Source organism: Theropithecus gelada, chromosome 12, assembly GCF_003255815.1.
Source record: "Theropithecus gelada isolate Dixy chromosome 12, Tgel_1.0, whole genome shotgun sequence".
Lineage (NCBI taxonomy): Eukaryota > Metazoa > Chordata > Mammalia > Primates > Cercopithecidae > Theropithecus > Theropithecus gelada.
In genome coordinates, this window is record NC_037680.1 from 51,308,492 (window position 1) to 51,327,962 (window position 19,471).

The window sequence follows — 19,471 nt, forward strand, 5'->3', positions numbered from 1 at the left end:
GAATAGGCAGAGATAGCAATAGGGTTGCAGTTTTGCCAAGCAAGTATGACATAAGAGAAGATTAGGAGAGTTGACTGGTTCCTGAAAATCTACTAGACTCCCATGCAACCCATGACCATCTTGTCACCAAGTCCTGAGAATTCTACTGCTTTAAATATTCCTGTTTCCTAATTCCTCTTGACTATTCTCAGAACCAGTGTCTTATAGGTTCTTTCCACTTATCACAAGGACTATCATAATAGCCTCCTAAACCAGTTTTTTTGTCTCTAAAATATCCATCCTCTTCCCTGAAGCCAGATGTTCTTTCTAAGCCTAATCAATCATGTTTTTCTCCTGCTTAAAATACTTTCACTTCTATAGTCTAAACTCTAAGCTTAGGACATAGAACGCTTTATTACTAATGCCTGGTTAGCTTTCCAGACTTATCTTTTACCACTCTCCCACAAGTACTCTGCCCTTGGCCAGAGGAGCTGCATACATATGTATCAAGGTAAGTACTACCAACTCTGTGCTTCAATGCTAAGTAAAGGTTGAGCTACTGCTCCGTTCCCCACCTAGACTGGAAGCTCCTTCAGGACAGGGATCTTGCTTTATTTGACTTGAAACCTGAGGGCCTGGGAGATGGCAGCCCCTCCAAGAATGTTGATTGAATAAACAAATACACACGTGACAGAAAGAACCAGAGCATCTCTAACAGATATAGGTTTTTTGTTGTTTTTTTTTTTTTTTGAGACGGAGTCTCGCTCTGTCGCCCAGGCTGGAGTGCAGTGGCCAGATCTCAGCTCACTGCAAGCTCCGCCTCCCGGGTTTACGCCATTCTCCTGCCTCAGCCTCCCGAGTAGCTGGGACTACAGGCGCCCGCCACCTCGCCCGTCTAGTTTTTTGTATTTTTTTTAGTAGAGACGGGGTTTCACCGTGTTAGCCAGGATGGTCTCGATCTCCTGACCACGTGATCCACCCGTCTCGGCCTCCCAAAGTGCTGGGATTACAGGCTTGAGCCACCGCGCCCGGCCAGATATAGGTATTAATGCACACATTTTGTAAGCCATATTATAAGAACATTGTATTGAAAAATAAATTAGATAAAGATATCTCATTCATTCATTTCACTCTACAAGCATTTAACAACCTATACTACACACCAGTCAGCATACCTAGGTGCTGAACATAATCTGCTTGCGGGAGACAAGTGAGTAAAATGATTACAGTCAATTTCCTACTTCTATAAGTAGGTCTGAAGAAAAATGTTTTTAAAACATGTGTTGGCCTGGCACGGTGGCTCACGCCTATAATCCCAGCACTTTGGGAAGCTGAAGCAGGAGGATCGCTTGAGCCCACAAGTTCAAGACAAGCCTGGGGAACATAGTAAGACCTTGTCTCGGCCGGGCGCGGTGGCTCAAGCCTGTAATCCCAGCACTTTGGGAGGCCGAGACGGGCGGATCACGAGGTCAGGAGATTGAGACCATCCTGGTGAACACGGTGAAACCCCGTCTCTACTAAAAAATACAAAAAAAAAAACTAGCCGGGCGAGGTGGCGGGCGCCTGTAGTCCCAGCTACTCCGGAGGCTGAGGCAGGAGAATGGCGGGAACCCGGGAGGCGGAGCTTGCAGTGAGCTGAGATCCGGCCACAGCACTCCAGCCTGGGTGACAGAGCAAGACTCCGTCTCAAAAAAAAAAAAAAAAAAACAAAACAAAACAAACAAACAAAAAAAAAACATTAAGACCTTGTCTCTACAACAAAACAAAACAAAACAAAAAAACCAGGCATGGTGGTGCACACCTGCAATCCCAGCTTCTCAGGAGGCTGAGGTAGAAGGATCACTTGAGCCTGGCAGCGCAAGGCTGCAGTGAGCTAAAATTGGGCCACGGCACTCCAGCCCAGGCAACAGAGCAAGAATCTGTACCTAAAAAAAATATTAAAAGTAAATAAAAATAAAACATGTGCTACCAAAATACATACTCAGTATTCCTCTAATTGGTATTGTAATTAGAACTTGAATACAGTGTAAATTGTGTAATTTTATCTACATTTCTCATTACATTAATAGCACTGACTTGCGTTTCAGTACATTTTGTCCAGCCTCAGTCTACTTTACCCATTTAGCCTAGAGAAAGACAACCTCATTGTTACCATAATGTGCACCTGTACTCAAAAATGCTATCCAGGCCGGGTGCGGTGGCTCACGCCTGTAATTACAGCATTTTGGGAGGCTGAGGTGGGCAGATCACAAGGTCAGGAGATTGAGACCATCCTAACACGGTGAAACCCCGTCTCTACTAAAAAAATACAAAAAAATTAGCCAGGCATGGTGGTGGGGGCCTGTAGTCCCAGCTACTCAGGACGCTGAGGCTGGAGAACGGCATGAAACCGGGAGGCGGAGCTTGCAGTGAGGCAAGATGGAGCTACTGCACTTCAGCCTGGGCGACAGAGCGAGACTCTGTCTCAAAAAAAAAAAAAAAAAAAAAAAAAAAATGCTATCCAACTCCCTGCAATACTATCTTGAAAAATGTATCATAGGGAATAGAAATTTGGTTTTATGTGTTTAAAAAAAAATCACTACATTTCCCACTGTGTGGATAGCAGGGGAAAAAATGCGTCCACTTTGAAGGTCCATGTTTAATAATGGTCAGATGCCAAATACACTGTATTAATATCAGTGAACAAAAGATATGGAGCTTCTCTCATATCTCCATCTGAATTAGATAGATTTTATACCTATGTAATAAATAGATATAGTTTATACCAATGTAATTTATACCTGTGTGTACTCAGTCACTCTATATACATACACGTGTGTGCGTGTGTGCACACAGACACACACATATATACACATATATACATTTACTTGAATTCAACCAGGTGCTTAACATGAAATAACAAACAGACTATAAGCTGTGAATATGTAAGGATAGTTACAATGTACAAGGAGAGTCAGTCACAGTAAATCTTTTCATTCTGAACAGCATTCCTTGCCCACCAATTTAGTCATTAAAACATGACTGCTATTTTTTGGAGAAAAAAATATAAATATTTTAAAATATAAACAAACATAGAATATTTACAAAAAATTTATATTTTTGTGAAACATAAATATTTCACAAAATATTGTGAAAAGTTAATACAATAAATATTTTTTATATTACAAAGTGGAAATGATGAATACATTGCTCAATTTCAGTAGGAAAACGTCACTTGTACAATTTGCTTTTCTGGTTTTTCAATGCTTTCATGCCTGCTTTTAACCAAAGGAGAGAATACAACTGGTCTAGTTCCTCACGGGATAGCAGCATTCAGTCAATCATAGAGGAAAGGTAAATAAAAAGAAATTATTTTCAGAGACTCTAACATCCATCTCTTCCTCCAATATCTTATTCTATCTTGTGTCTCTGCATCAGGGTGAATCACCAGAAAGCAATCTACTTTGACCACATCAGCTTAGCCCTTTAAAAGTCAGTTCCATTGATTTATCATACCTTAATGTCATGCCAAATGAATTTTTTAAGAACAATTTAATTCAGGAAAAAACTGGATAATACTGGCCTTCAGAGTTTTATATACTTTATAACTGTGAAACACTTTTCACGCAATTACATTGATCCTCAATCAGCACTGCAATCTACTGGCATTTTGCTGTTTTTATTTCCTCAACTTTTCTTTATTCTTTTTATTACATCTTCATTTGTGTGGCTTCAAATTATTTTAAGAAAGGAATGATATAGCTGTTTTTCAATAAAGATAATAGTCTTACTAATAAATACTTCAGGACTTTCCAAAGTACTGCCAATTTCTCACCTTCAGTTTCTCACATACTTAAAAGTATGTCTGAAGAGAACATGAAACAAAATGAAACATCTTATTAAAAAGCATTTTTAAAATTCCCATTACATGCAAATTGTTTAATCATCCTTGATCACAGCATAGTAGCAATGAAAGGCAATAATCAAGTACCTCATACTTATTCTATGCTTACAAATACACAGACTGGAAATCTACATATATCTAAAATGCAACTGGACATTCAAAAGACAATCCCATGAAACTCCTACCTAATTCTCTAAATTGGTTCTCTTTGTAACTAACTATATATTTTCAAAGCTATATTGTGTTTTAAAACAGATGTCACAATGACAAAATCCATTTTAACATTTTTATCAACAGAAAAATAATTATTTTATTACTTTTCTTTTATTTATTTAATATATATATATATATTTTTTGAGAAAGAGCCTTCCTCTGTTGCCCAGGCTGGAGTGCAGTGGTGCGATCTTGGCTCACCGCAACCTCCATCTCCAGGGTTTAAGCAATTTTCCTGCCCCAGCCTCCTGAGTAGCTGGGACTACAGGCATGTGCCACCATGACCGGCTAATTTTTTGTGTTTTTAGTAGAGATGGGGTTTCACCATGTTGGCCAGGCTAGTCTTGATCTCCTGACCTCGTAATCCACCCACCTCGGCCTCCCAAAGTGCTGGGATTATAGCCGTGAGCCACCACGCCCAGCCGAGAAGTAATTGTTTTTCAATAATGTGTCATCTAGGAAAGTTATTATGATTCCATATTGCCTAACACAGTCCATACCCAAATTTATCCAATTGTACCCAAAATTTATAGCTTTAAAATATATGTATAAAGTTGAGGACCCGATCAAGGTCCTTGAATCTGATTGCCATGTCTCTTTAGTCTCCTTCAATTTTATATCGTCCCACCACTGTTCTGTTTTGTGTGTGTGTGTGTGATAACGACATGATTTATAAACCCAGGGCAGATGTATTATGGAATGTACGCACTCTGAACTTGTCCGATTCATACTTTATAGTTAGATTTAAGTTAAATAGTTTTGGCAAAAATATTATACAGGTGATACTGTGTGTTTCACTGCATCACTTTAGTAGACACGTGTCAGTCTGTCCCATTACAGGTAATGCTAAGTTTGACCACCAGATCTCTCCACTATAAAGGTGTATTTTTCTCTTTGCAATTAACACATAATTGGTGTTGTCATACCTTAAGACCATGTAAATATCCTGTTCACCTACAGCCTTTCACCCAATGGTTTTAACATCCAATGATTGATGATCCTTGCCTGGAGTCAATCATTAGTGCAAATTAGTGATTTTGTAATTTTATATTTCGTCTACATTTTAAGTGTCATTTCTTCTGTAACGAACAACTTTATATTTCCCCCTTTTCTCTCTTTGTAACAAAGTGAGTTTTTTTTTTTTTTTCAATTTTAAAGTACGATTATGGACTTACAAATTCTCTTTCACATAATGTGTTATAATCCATACCTACCATTATTCTTTTAGATGTTCAAATTGTTTCAAGTTTTGATGGTAGGAAACTTTCAAATAGGCTCCTGTGCCTTTTTGACATGTCCCCAACAGTTTTTGAGCACGTTCTTGCTTTCCGACACGGTATGCTCCAGGACCTCTTTGCCCCCCATTAAGAAATCAGGAACTTCTCTAAGGAACATTGCCTCCTTTTGGTAGGAAACCATATTTGGAACCCAAAATCTACACCCTGGATATATTCATTCTTACTGGGGCTTCTAGGCCCTTTCCTTGGACTGAGATAGAAAACAAATTTTTTAAATCTATGAGTTAATATTAATGCCACCAATTCAAAACTAATACCACAGTACACTTTCTAATTTCATCCCATTCTCCTAATTAATATCTCCTAAGAACCCTGGTTCCCCCTAATCCAGTAAAATTATTTCTTTGCTCTATCCTATATTACAAACAAAATAATTTCAAGATTACTATACATGTAGTTAAGGATGGGAGTGAGACTTCTCTAAGTCTGTTTTTACCTAGTTGTGACTTTTGAACTATGTAAATGTTCACATGTTGAACATCTGATCATCTACTCCTTATGATAATTGTTTTACTGGTCTCTGGTTTAATCCTTCAGTGCTTCTCTTTTGCAAAAATAAACTATTTTTTTTCTTTTTTGTGGAGAACAGTATCTCGCCATATTGCCAGGCAGGTCTTGAACTCCTGGGTTCAAGCTGTCTTCTCACCTCTGCCTTTTGCAAATTTTGTCCTTAGAATATTTCCCTCTGAGTTTGTACAATCAGAATAATATGTTTAAAAGTTACTTAAGCCAAGAAGTATAAGGAAAAACGCTCAGTATCACTAAACATCAGGGAAATGCAAATCAAAACCACAATAAGATATTTTATGTCACCCCAGTTAGTATAGCTACTATCAAAAAGACAAAACAAATGCTGGCAAAGATGCAGAGAAAAGGGAATTCATACACTGATGGCGGGAATGCAAATTAATGCAGCCATTACGGAAAATGGTATAGAGGTTCCACCAAAAAACTAAAAATAGAACTACCAATCTCATTACTGGGGTTATATCCAAAGAAAAGGAAATCAGTATGTCAAAGAGGTGTCTGTGTTCTCATGTTTACTGCAGCATTTTTCACAATAGCCAAAACATGGAATCAACCTAAGTGTCCATCCATAGACAAATGGATAAAGAAAATGTGGTTTATTTACACAACGGAATACCATTCAGTCATTAAAAAGAATGAAATCCTGTCATTTGCAGCAACATGGATGAACCTGGAAGACATTATGTTAAATGAAATAAGAAAGGCACAGAAAGATGAATACTGCACATTCTCATTCATATGTGGAAGCTAAATAAATTGATCTCACAGGAGATGAACAAGACAGTGGTATCTAGAGGTTGGGAAGGGTAGAGAAAAGAAACGGATAGGGAGAGGTTGGTTAATAAATATAAAATTATCCTAGATAAGAGTTACAAATAATTTATTGTATATTTTCAATTAGCTAGAAGAGAGAATTGTGAATGTCTCAACACAAAGAAATTATAAATATTTGAGGTAATGGATATGCTAATAACCCTAATTAATCATTACAGTGTATACATGTATCAAAATATCGCTCTGTACTACACAAATATGTACAATTATTATGTGTCAATTTAAAATATAGTTTTTAAAGCAACTTAAAAGGCCAGGTGCCCTGACTCACACCTGTAATCACAACACTTTAGGAGGCCACAGTGGGTGGATCCTTTGAGTTTAGGAGTTTGAGACCAGCTTGGGCAACATGGTGAAACCCCATCTCTATAAAAAAAATACAAAAATTAGCCAGACATGGTGGCACATGCCTGTAGTTCCAGCTACTTGGGAGGCAGAGGTAGGAATATCACTTGAGCTCAGGAGGTTGAGGTTGCAGTGAGCCAAATCACGCCACTGGACTCTAGCCTGGGTGACAGAGAAAGACTCTGTCTCAAAAAAATTAAAAGTTAAATAAATAAATAAAAGCTATTTAAGTTTATTTTTTTGGTGATTACGTCGTGAATTTGTAAGGCTCATTTGTTCTTGTTTGTTTTGAATTTTAGGGTTCGCTTTTGTGTGTGTGTGTGTGTGTGTGTGTGTGTGTTTTTGTTTTGAGATGGAGTCTTGCTGTGTTGCCCAGGCTGGAGTACAGTGGTGCGATCTCGGCTCACGGCAACCTCTGCCTCCCAGGTTCAAGCAATTCTGCTGCCTCAGCCTCCCAGTAGCCGGGATTACAGGCGCCTGCCACCGCAACCAGCTAATTTTTGTATTTTTAGTAGAGACGGGGTTTCACCATGTTGGCCAGGCTGGTCTCAAACTCCTGACCTTGTGATCTGCCCGCCTCAGGCTCCCAAAGTGCTGGGATTACAGGCATGAGCCATCATGCCCGGCTGGGTTTGCTTTTTAAAAATCATTTTTCTTTACCTTTTTTGTTTCAATACATGACCATTTACATGGGTCAAAAGTCACAACTATAAAATCAGAGTTAGAAAAATCTCACTCCCATCCCTATTTCCTCCACAGTGCTCTTCATCCAATCCTTATCATAATTATTTTACTGGTCTCTGGTTTAACCCTTTCTGTGCTTCTCTTTTGCAAAAAATAAACTATATCTATAAATATACTTTTCCTTTTTGTGGAGAACAAGCTCTCACTATGTTGCCCAGGCTGGTCTTGAACTCCTGGGATCAAACTGTTCTCGCCTGTGCCTCGCTAAGTGTTGAGATTACTGGCATAAGCTGCTTTGCCTGGCCAGACTACATATTTTTTATTTTCTATTCTTTCGTATGAAAAAGGGACCATACTCACTATATCTATACACATTGTATATCTGGAAATCTTTCCATATCAGTACATAGAAATCTTCCTTATTCTTTTTAGTATTCTATTCTATTCAATCCGTCTCCTCTGGACAGACATTTAGGTTTTTTCTGCTATTACTAACAATCCTATAATGAAAAACTTTGAGCATATGTTATTCTATATTTGTACAGGTGGTTCATCGGGATAAATTCCTAGAATTTGGACTGGTAAGTCACAGGTAGGTGATGGTATAATTTGGTAGATACTACAAAATTCTCATAAAATTACACTGTCACATTCCAGTCAGCAACATAAGTGCCTGTTTCTTCACAGGCTTGCCAATTAAGTATATTCTGAGCTTTTAACTTTTGCCAATCTGCAAAGTAAAAATGATCTCTCTGTATATTAATTGGCATTTCTCTTATTATCAATGAAATTTGAACATCTTTACAAATATTGTCATACATCATATCTTTTTTTTGGTGAACTATCCATATCTTTTGTTCATTTTTAAAATCATAAGTTAAACACTTATTTCAATGTAAAAAAGAATTCAATAATCCTATAATGATGGCTTCAAACTTTGTTCTAAAAAAAGAATATTAAACAATGAAAAAACAATGTAAGAACTAACTGAAAAGAATACGAACAACCCTTAAAACTATATCGTCATATTCTATACTGTGTTCCAAACAGTCCACTAAAAAGTGGAAGTTAAATCAAATGAGAAGGATTAAGAAAAATGTATTCAAGTTATAATTTTATGATATCAATTAGTGTTAAGTGGTTTATCTCACAAACAACCAAGTCACTGAAGAAGGTGAAAGTTTGGGAAACAGATGTTTGAGAGACATTTTTTGGTAGCAATTTCATTACACCCACCTCGCAAGTACAGGTAATTCTTCGAGGATGAGGGGCTTCCTGTTGTAGCTGATATACTGTGAGAAGGTAGAAACAAAAAGTGTCAATGTCCCTTCCATAGAACTTATCAATATATTAGAAATAAAAACCTGGCTGCTTTTTATGTTCACAAGAAAACTGGTATAACCTTATTTATTAAATGGTGTTATGAACAAAACAAAGAAAGTAAACAAAACTACATTTAGTGAAAGCCCAGGAGCAATACAAACAGAAAAATCATAATCCAAATAAGTGTCTTTTTACCTTGTAACAAGTCAGTGCTGGATATTTGGCTCTGTTCTCTGAAATCTGGTCATTTATTTTTCCCAATTCTTTGTGGGGATATTAAAGGATGTCTTTGATATAAACCAATAATGGTTATATATACATATATTTAAAGCATGTTATTGTCAAGCTTGAAACTAAAATCAAGATTTACAGGCTAAATGTAACGGATACACTGTTTTTCTCCCCTATTTATATTGCAAACATCTACCTTCAAAGATAATCTTCCTCTTTCCCTAAAAACAAAAGTTCTGAGCCAAAGTTACCACTGCTTATTCAACTAGGGCAAATATAGCAAAAGAAAGAATTCAGATATTCAAATAACTTGCCAAAAGAGTGAATCATTTTCAGGGCATATGAAAATGTATCAGTGAAAATTATACCGATACCATGACTTCCTTCTAGCCTCACTTCAGACTTTTTTATTTAAAATGAAAAAAGAATGAATAGGATGTGTGGTTACATATGTCTAAGTTTATCTCTTAGAGATTTTTTTCTATTCCTACATATATAATCACATATAATTTAATATTCTAAATACTTAAGATATTTTGTCAACATAACATCAAACTACCCAGTAATCTGGGGCCATCAGGTAACAGATGACTCAGATTTCAAAGGGATATTATTACACAGACTCTACTTCTGACCACACTGATTCATCTACATCATAGGAACATATATAGAATAAATGCAATTAAGACTATACATATATACACACATACATAATTAGCCTGTGTGTGTACATATAAATGTGTGTGTATATATACACTCTCTCTCTCTACACACACACACAGTGAACACACACAGATACAATCACCATGTGTACTTCTATGCAAAGGGGATACAGCACTGTGGTTAAGAATTTGAACTCTTGAATCAAACAATCTGGAGTCTGAACACTGGGGCTCTGTCACTAACACTGCATTCTGTGCCTTCATTTTCCTTATTTGCAAAATGGGATTAATAATAATTTCTACTTCACAGATAAGGATATAAATAATTTATGTAAAAGATGTAAAATAGTCCCTAGCTCACAGTAAATGCTCAATGAAAATTACTCATTATTATGCATAGGTGACTGGTATTAATACATAAAATTCTTTATAATAATACTTGATTACTAGGATGCATCTTGAGTTCCTCACTAAAACATAGTTATCAGAGCAATGCTATAATTTAAAAGGAACTGAGAAAATACAGCTTTATTGTTTAAAAATCAAACACAAAGCCACTTCATCAGTAATGTTTAAATTCTACTGGTAGAAATGTGTTCCTTTACCTTTTTCTCCTGATGGCAAAAGTCCCCAAGAGAAGTAATACATTAAAATAGTTTTAGGTACCCATATTTCATTGAGAGAGTTAATAAGAAATATTCCTGTGGATACAGTTTTATATATTGTTACGAGATGACACAAAGAGAGTTAATTCTGAGGTAGAAAAGGGAAGAAAAAGCACTAAAGTCAAATTTGTCTGGCCCTGATAATGAAAAGTACATGTGTATCACCCCATGATATGTGTAAATCTCCACCCTCCTTAAAAGCGGCCAAAACATGATTTGTAAGAAAGAAGCATTCTTCAAGGGCCAGGCACAGTGGCTCCCACCTGTAATCCCAGCGCTTTGGGAGGCCCAGGTGGGAGGATCATTTGAGCTTAAGAGACCAGCCTGGGCAACATAGCGAGACCCCGTCTCTAAAAAATGTAAAAAGAAAAAAAAAAGATTCTTCAAGTCCATTCCTCCATATTGGTAATCATAAGGCAAAAATTCAGTTCACATTTCTACTTTGATCAGTAATTCTCAAAACATTGGTATTTCCCTTTGTCAAGAAAATGCTCTGGAAAGTGCTGCCATCTATGAAAATCCAATTCTGAGAACTGAATGATAGTCAAGAAGAACATTAAAAGTTAATACAGAAAGTAAAATGTCGATTTTGACTCAAAGCACAAATACTGTAGTATCTGGTTATCAGCAGTAAGCATTTGCCTGTTCAGTAAGCATACATTAAGATGAGCCACTATGAAAAAAGGGGAGACAATATTGTCATATGAGAATTGATTTGGGTTTCAAATTTGTTTCATCAGAGTTTCAAAGGGTACAGTATTTTCTTAACATTAAGTCACATAAGGTTATTTACTTTTCAGTTTCTTTCAAATCCTCTTAATTGTCTCAAAGGATAAAGCTCTGTTTCATAAAGAGAAACTTTTAGACAAATGCTTCCTGATTGGCTACCAGTGGTTACCAATGGTTAATCTACCTTTAAGACTCGCTTTTTTTAATTCCTGTTTTTTTTTTTTTTTTTTTTTGAGACAGTGTCTCACTTTGTCATACAGGCTGGAGTACAGTGGCACAAACACAACTCACCGCAGCCTCAACCTCCCGAGTTCCAGCAATCCTCATGCCTCAGAACCCAAGTAGCTGGGACTACAGGCACACACCACCACGTCCAGTTAATTTTTTTTTTTTTTTTGAGACAGAGTCTCGCTCTGTCACCCAAGCTGGAGTGCAGTGGCATGATCTCAGCTCACTGCAAGCTCCACTTCCCACGTTCATGCCATCCTCCTGCCTCAGCCTCCCGAGTAGCTGGGACTGCAGGCGCCCACCACCACGCCTGGCTAATTTTTTGTATTTTTAGTAGAGACAGGGTTTCACTATATTAGCCAGGATGGTCTCGATCTCCTGACCTCGTGATCTGCCCGCCTCGGCCTCCCAAAGTGCTGGGATTACAGGTGTGAGCCACCGCGACCAGCCTAATTTTTGTATTTTTTATAGAGACAGGGTTTCACCATCTTACCCAGGCTGGTCCCAAACTCCTGAGCTCAAGTGATCCTTCCACCTTGGCTTCTTAAAATGCTGGGATTACAGGTGTGAGCCACTGTGCCTGATCAAGTCTTGGATATTTTATAACAAATATAACAAATTTGGATTCAAAAAACACCTATCAAAAAGATCATTAAAAAATTATACAAAGTAATGACGTCTAATTCAGGCCCTTCTCTCTCAGTTTAGAATTTCTGATAATCTGAATTGGAACTCAGCTGAATTTAAATCAGCACAATCATTAAAAGATTCACCAAAAATTAATAGCTAAATTCAAGATGAGGGAATATATGATTAAAGTACTTAATATCTTCAATCACCTTAGAAGTGTCAATCATATATACTTATTAATGAAATTCTCAATCCCTACAGACAATAAATTGTTCATCAAGTCCAAAGATCACAATTGGTATCTTGAAGTCAAAATTGGCCCACATGTGTTTTGTTTGCTGTCTTTTAAATTTGAGTAGGTATTTAACATCAAAAAATTAAGAAACTTAAGGACAACAAAAGCAAAAGAGAATGCCAGCCTCTCTTGAAAACTCAGATCTAGCAATATTGAACCCAGAGTCTAACAAGACAATAAAAGATGCTAATTTTGAGCTACTCTCTATAGACAGGGTCTCCACGGTCTACTGTCTCAGAGTCCTAATCTGGCTTGCTTGCCTCATTTATTACATGTAAGGTTCCTGGTTTAATTCACACAACAAGTATTGAAAAGCAATAAAACCATATTTGTTTAAAAAGAGTCCAAAACTTAGACTTCTTGCTAATTTTATTTCCCTATTGGTTTATATTTGTAAGACTTCAGAGTTACATTTTAACAAGATCAGTGGAACTAACAGTAAGAAGTACAAGATAGGCATGGGTAAAATAAGTTTCTTCTAGAATCAAATTGTGAAATGCTGTTCAGATTCCACCATGCCAAAGATGGAAAAACAAAACACACTAACATGTAGCAACTTTTGACATTAAATTAAATCATCTTGTTTACTTTTATAGATCTATTACAGAAGTGAACAATTAGAACTTCTTGAGTAGCTTTCAACGGGTGTACCGCCTTACATGAATTGACATACCTAATTATTTTTAAAATTTCAGCCCATGTCTATTTCATTACCATTTTAAGAATTTTTTAATAATTAAATTTAAGTCACATTACGGAGATGCTGAAGCATTACAGTTTATCGGTCCCAAAGAGTATTAGTAGAAAATATTGTCAATTATCAATTCTAAACTGTATACATATATCTGGCCTAAGATTGTCATGGCTCAAATATTAAGGAAACTGAATAATGCCTCCTACCTCAGTTATTTAAAATTCCAGTCTCTATTGATGACATCAGGGTATTACAGGCCTATCAGTCTTTAAAATTTTTCCTACTAAAATGTAAAGACTCCTAAGAGATGAAGTCCTTAAGGTACAATTAATAAACATCTTACTGAAGATTATTTAGAGCTAGTTGTAAAAACTGTAAAACTGCCTGAGTGGTAAAGATAATATAAACAAAAAGTTCAACTTAATCACATTTTTTTCTAAGATCGGAATTTGACAAACACAATAACCATCTATATGATCATAAAAAGTCATCGTTAGAATGCATTTATTTATTTAATATGAATGAATAAATGAATGAGACAGGGTCTGGAGTTCAGAGTCCTGATCAAAACTCACTGCAGCCTCCACACCCCTTGGGCCCAAGTAATCCTCCCACCTCCACCCCGGAAGCAGTTCCTCCCACCTCCACCTCCCAAGCGGCTGGGACCACAGGAGGGCAACACCATGCCCAGCTAATGTTTTTATTTCTTATTTTTTGGTAGAGATGGGATCCCCGTATATTGGCCAGGTTGGCCTCAAACTTTTGGGCTCAAGAGATCCTCCCACCTCAGTCTCCCCAGACTACTAGGATTACAGGCCTGAGTCACCATGCCTGGCTGCAATTTTTATGTTTCCTCATTTGTTAAAATTTGTACATACTCAAATCTTGGAAGATTAATATCATAATCTTATAAGAAAATTTCTAAAAAGGATTTTTCCACTTGCTTTTAATATAGTTTAATTATAAAATTTCCTTGAATCAGAAGTTTTTTTTCCTTTGACAGTCAAAAGATAAAATATTTATTTTAATAATTTCCTACACATTTCTACTATTAAAATGATTATGGGGAGTTCAGACACTGAAGTCATTAAGAGAAATGATAAAACTCAGTAACAGAATTATAGTCTTATTAAAGAAAGATTCAGCTGGGCACAGTGGCTCACACCTATAATCCCAACACATGGGAGGCCAAGGAGGCAGGATCACTTGAGGTCAGGAGCTGGAGACCTTCCTGGGCAACACAGTGAGACCTTGTAGTCTACAAAATAAAATTTTTAAAAATCAACCTGTGGTCACAGCTACTCAGGAGGTTGAAGCGGTAGGATCACTTGAGCCCAGGGGGTCAAGGCTGTAGCATGCCAAGATTGCACCACTGAACGCCAGTCTGGGCGACAAAGTAATAGCCTATCTCTTTTTTTTTTAATGTGTTTTTTTGTTTTTTGGTTTTTTTTTGAGACAGAGTTTTGCTCTTCGCTCTTGTTGCCCAGGCTGGAGTGCAATGGTGCGATCTTGGCTCACTGCAATCTCTGCCTCTCAAGTACAAGGGATTCTCCTGTCTCAGCCTCCCAAGTAGCTCGGATTACAGGCATGCGCCACCACACCCAGCTAATTTTTTGGTATTTAGTAGAGACGGGTTTCACCATGTTAGGCTGGTCACGAACTCCTGACCTCAGGTGATCTACTCGCCTCAGCCTCCCAAAGTGCTGGGATTACATAAATGCCATTTTTTAAAACAAATGATAGCTACTGCAAGACATGCAAGATATGTGAAGCTACAAAAAATACCAATTGCATATACTACATTTACTAATTGATATTTTTCACAGAGGAAAAGATCACCACAAACTCAATAATAGTCTGAGGCTTCATAAATGTTCTTACATTAAAAATGTGCAGGGTGCAAGTCAGAGTCAGAGAATAAAGATAAACTGAAAACCAGAAAATGCAGAGAAGTTTTTGTTGTTGTTGTTGTTGTTGTTGTTTTGTTGTTGTTGTTGTTTTGAGATGGAGTCTCACTCTGTAGCCCAGGCTGGAGTGCAGTGGCATGATCTTGGCTCACTGCAACCTCTGCCTCCCTGGTTCAAGCAATTCTCCTGCCTCAGCCTCCCAAGTAGTTGGGACTACAGGTGTGTGCCACCACACCCAGCTAATTTTTGTATTTTTAGTAGAGCTGGGTTTCACCATGTTGGCCAGGCTGGTCTCAAACTCCTGACCTCAGGCAATCCGCCTGCCTCAGCCTCCCAAAGTGCTGGGATTACAGGCATGAGCCACAGCGCCCGGCCAGAGAAGAATTTTAAATAGGCTTCCAGCCAATGAGATTACAAGACAAAATCTTCAGGAGGTAAAGAACATTAGTCATTTTTACATATTTGTATAACTATACTCCCAAGGGAAAAAAGAAAAAGGCACCATCAGCGTTGGGGCAAAGCATCTATGGCAATATTTTTAAAGATTGTTCATGTTTTACTTATAATTAGCCCAAAGTGGCAATCTATTAAAAACAAAATTATCTCTTCTGAGAACATAAGACCAATGAGAATCTGAATCGCTGTTCCTTCAGTCGGCAAATTTCAGCAACCTACAAACATCAAATTTATAATAAACCTCAACATTTACAAAGATGTTAATCTATAATTAAAGTACAGGTTTCTTAGGCTGCTAATTCAACTACAGAAACAAACAAGAACTTATAGTGCTTTTCCATAATAATGCATTCATAAATTTTAAAAAACCATTTTGATTATATTAGCCCTATTTCAACTCTTAAAATCTGAAATATCCTTTACTTGATGAAATAATATTCTCTAGAAAACAAGGAAAGGAAAACAAAGAACTAAAACCCTAGACGTTTAAAAAGAAATACTTATCCTAACGCAGTTTAAAGAGCAGCATGGAATCAAGTATCTCCCTTATATTTTGGGAAAGTAATTATTTAAAAGTTAGATCACCTTTTTTTTTGTTTTTTGGTTTTTTTTGCCTCTTTTCACTTATTCTTTCTGTCAACATAGCCTCCTGAATTATTGTCATTTAAATATTCCTTTCTTCACATAAAGAAACAGGACCTGAAAATAATTAGACTGTTTGAATTCTCAGTGTCTCCTTGTATTAGCTTTATTAACCACTCTTAACAAGTGGTCTCAAGTTTCACTACATGAAATTCATGCAAGCTCAGAGGGATGAAATGCATTCCAGACAGAAAACCATACACTGAACAGACTTTGTGGAAACACTTACTTAACCACAATTACTTCTATGCTATTCCCAAACCTTGTTGTAAATTAATTTTTCAACAATGGATACAAAATGGAATTTCTATCTAATAATCCCATATTTTTATATTACTTATAAAGCACTATAACCCACACAATTAAATTTATTTGTAGACTTACAGTAAGATTTCCAAACAGGAGGTCTATATTCATCTGTATCTGAAAGAAAAAACATCAAATTAACATTACCGAACATTTAAATTTTAAATGAGACATTTTAATAATTAACTCATTTAATACATATTTGAGATCTATTTGTTCTAGGTATTGTGCTAGGCATGAAGGGGCATTCAAGGGTTTTTTTTTAGCCTTGGTCCTTACTTAGTTGGAGAAATTTTCCGAAGATGTTTAAAGAAAGTTATTGTATTTATTCAACTGCTTATTACATAAAACATCAAGGTTAACTTTTACTGCTGGTACTCATTTCTTACTATCACTGAAGTAATAGTCAATAAAGGCTTTGTTTCTTTGGGCTTAATGATTATTTCACTGAAAGATCCCTAAAATTATTGAATTTTTCTTTTTCAGTCAAATTGACCAGATTAATAATTTTAATTACCCCAAAAGTTAAGTATTTCTATTATTTTCCCCCATTACATTTAGGGGATTCCAATGTACATGTTTTTACTAACATGAAGAGAGAACAGCAAGATTCAGATCTCAGTCCTCACACATCCTGGACAATCAAAACCAGGAAATGAGAAACACTTCAATGGAAGAGAGCGTATCTAGGGAACGACAATGAACATGAGGTGAACATCTGCTCTTCAAGTCCATTTCCCCTCACGTTGCCTGAGTGCAGATGTAGGAGACAGTATAAATAGGAAGTGGAAAGAGATGAAAATACAAACACATGAGGGACGTGAAGTAATCAGAGAAAGGAGAAGGAGCCAGTGTGGTCTGGCTTCTCATCAGTAAAGTATAGCTGGGGGCTAATTTTGCCAGCCAAAAGCTCTGCCTGCAAGACTATATAGCCAAGACTGCAGAAACATTTTTTGGTATAAAGATATGGGCCGGGTGCGGTGGCTCAAGCCTGTAATCCCAGCACTTTGGGAGGCCGAGACGGGCGGATCACGAGGTCAGGAGATCGAGACCATCCTGGCTAACACGGTGAAACCCCGTCTCTACTAAAAAATACAAAAAGCTAGCCGGTCGAGGTGGCGGGCGCCTCTAGTCCCAGCTACTCGGGAGGCTGAGGCAGGAGAATGGCGTAAACCCAGGAGGCGAAGCTTGCAGTGAGCTGAGATCCGGCCAATGCACTCCAGCCCAGGCGACAGAGTGAGATTCCGTCTCAAAAAAAAAAAAAAAGATATGGCCAGCCACATCACCTGGCTCTGCTGGAAACCAACATGAACCCATTAGGCAATCTGATCCTAAAATCTTCATCTTCAAGGAAGCAAAAAAATCCCTGGAAAGTTTATTGAGAAAACTAAACAAGTAGCTCAGGTAAAATGGTCACAGACGAAAGACATTCAGCCTCCAATTTGCAACCTTTAAACTGCAATATCACACTTGGTTTATAATGTGTTATCAAAAATCACACAAATACTTTGAGAAAAAGGGTTATAGCAAGACTACTAATAGTGGGCATATTAACATAACATGGAAATTTTAAATCATGTGGAAATTGCTTGGGACCCCATAGGAGTGTTCAAATATGTCTGCTTCAAGATGCTTCAATGAGCATCCAAATTGATAAGGAGGAAGTCAACCTGTCGCTGTTTGCTGATGACATTATCGCACACCTAGAAAACCCTAAATACTCATCCAAAAAGCTCCTAGAACTGGTAAATGAATTCAGCAAAGTTTCCAAAGTTAATGTACACGAATCAGTAGCTCTGCTATACACCAACTGTGACCAAGCTGAGAATCAGGTCAAGAACTCGATCTCTGATACAAAAGCTGCAAAAAACAAACAAACAAAAAAAACAAAAACAAAAACAAAACTTAGGAATACACATAACCAAGAAGGTGAAAGACCTCTGCAAGGAAAACTGCAAAACACTACTGAAAGAAATCATAGATGACACAAACAAATGGAAACACATCCCATGCTCATGGATGGGTAGCATCAATATTGTGAAAATGACCACACTACCAAAAATAATCTACAAATTCAATGCAACTCCCATCAAAATATCACCATCATTCTTCACAGAACTAGAAAACACAGTCCTAAAAATCATATAGAACCAAAAGAGAGCCCGCACAGCCATAGCAAGACTATGCAAAAAGAACAAATGTGGAGGGATTACATTACCCAGCTTCAAACTATACTATAAGGCCACAGTCAGCATAGTACTGGTATCAAAATAGGAATATAGACCACTGAAACAGAATAGAGAATCCAGAAATAAAGCCAAATCCTTACAGCCCACTGATCTTCAACAAAGCAAACAAAAACATTAAGTAGGGAAAGGATACCCTATTCAACAAATGGTGCTGGGATAATTGGCAAGCCACACACAGAAGAATGAAACTGGACCCTCATTTCTCACCCTATACAAAAACCAACTCAAGATGGATCAAATACTTAAATCTAAGACCTGAAACCATAAAAATTCTGGAAGATAACATTGGAAAACCCCTTCTAGATATTGGCTTAGGCAAAGACTTCATGACCAAGAACCCAAAAGCAAACAGAACAAAAGCAAAGATAAAGAGATGGAATTTAATTAAATGAAAGTTTCTTCATAGCAAAAGAAATAATCAGCAGAGCAAACAGACAACCCACAGAATAGGAGAAATCTTCACAATCTATACATCCAGCAAAGGACTAATATCCAGAATCTACAAGGAACTCAAACAAATCAGCAAGAACAAAACAAGCAATCCTATCAAAAAGTGGGCTAAAGACACAAATAAACAATTTTTAAAAGATGATATGCAAACAACGTGAAAAAATGCTCAGCATCACTAATTACCAGGGAAATGCAAATTAAAACCACAAAATGGTATCACTTCACTCCTACAAGAATAGC

General features: G+C 37.1%; 1 protein-coding gene across 3 annotated transcripts in view; it reads right to left on the minus strand.

Annotated features, from left to right (window-relative positions):
* CHN1 (chimerin 1) overlaps window positions 1-19,471 on the minus strand; it is a 200,155-nt gene that overhangs the window by 132,451 nt on the left and 48,233 nt on the right. For all 3 annotated transcript variants that reach the window (XM_025405372.1, XM_025405368.1, XM_025405367.1), the window contains 2 exons: window positions 16,611-16,649; window positions 8,997-9,056 (listed from right to left, as the gene is read on the minus strand). Coding sequence is in view for 1 of the 3 variants with exons in the window: in XM_025405367.1 (XP_025261152.1) it covers window positions 8,997-9,056; window positions 16,611-16,649 (99 nt within the window). In the remaining 2 variants the exon portion in view is untranslated. The remainder of the gene's footprint in view (window positions 1-8,996; window positions 9,057-16,610; window positions 16,650-19,471) is intronic.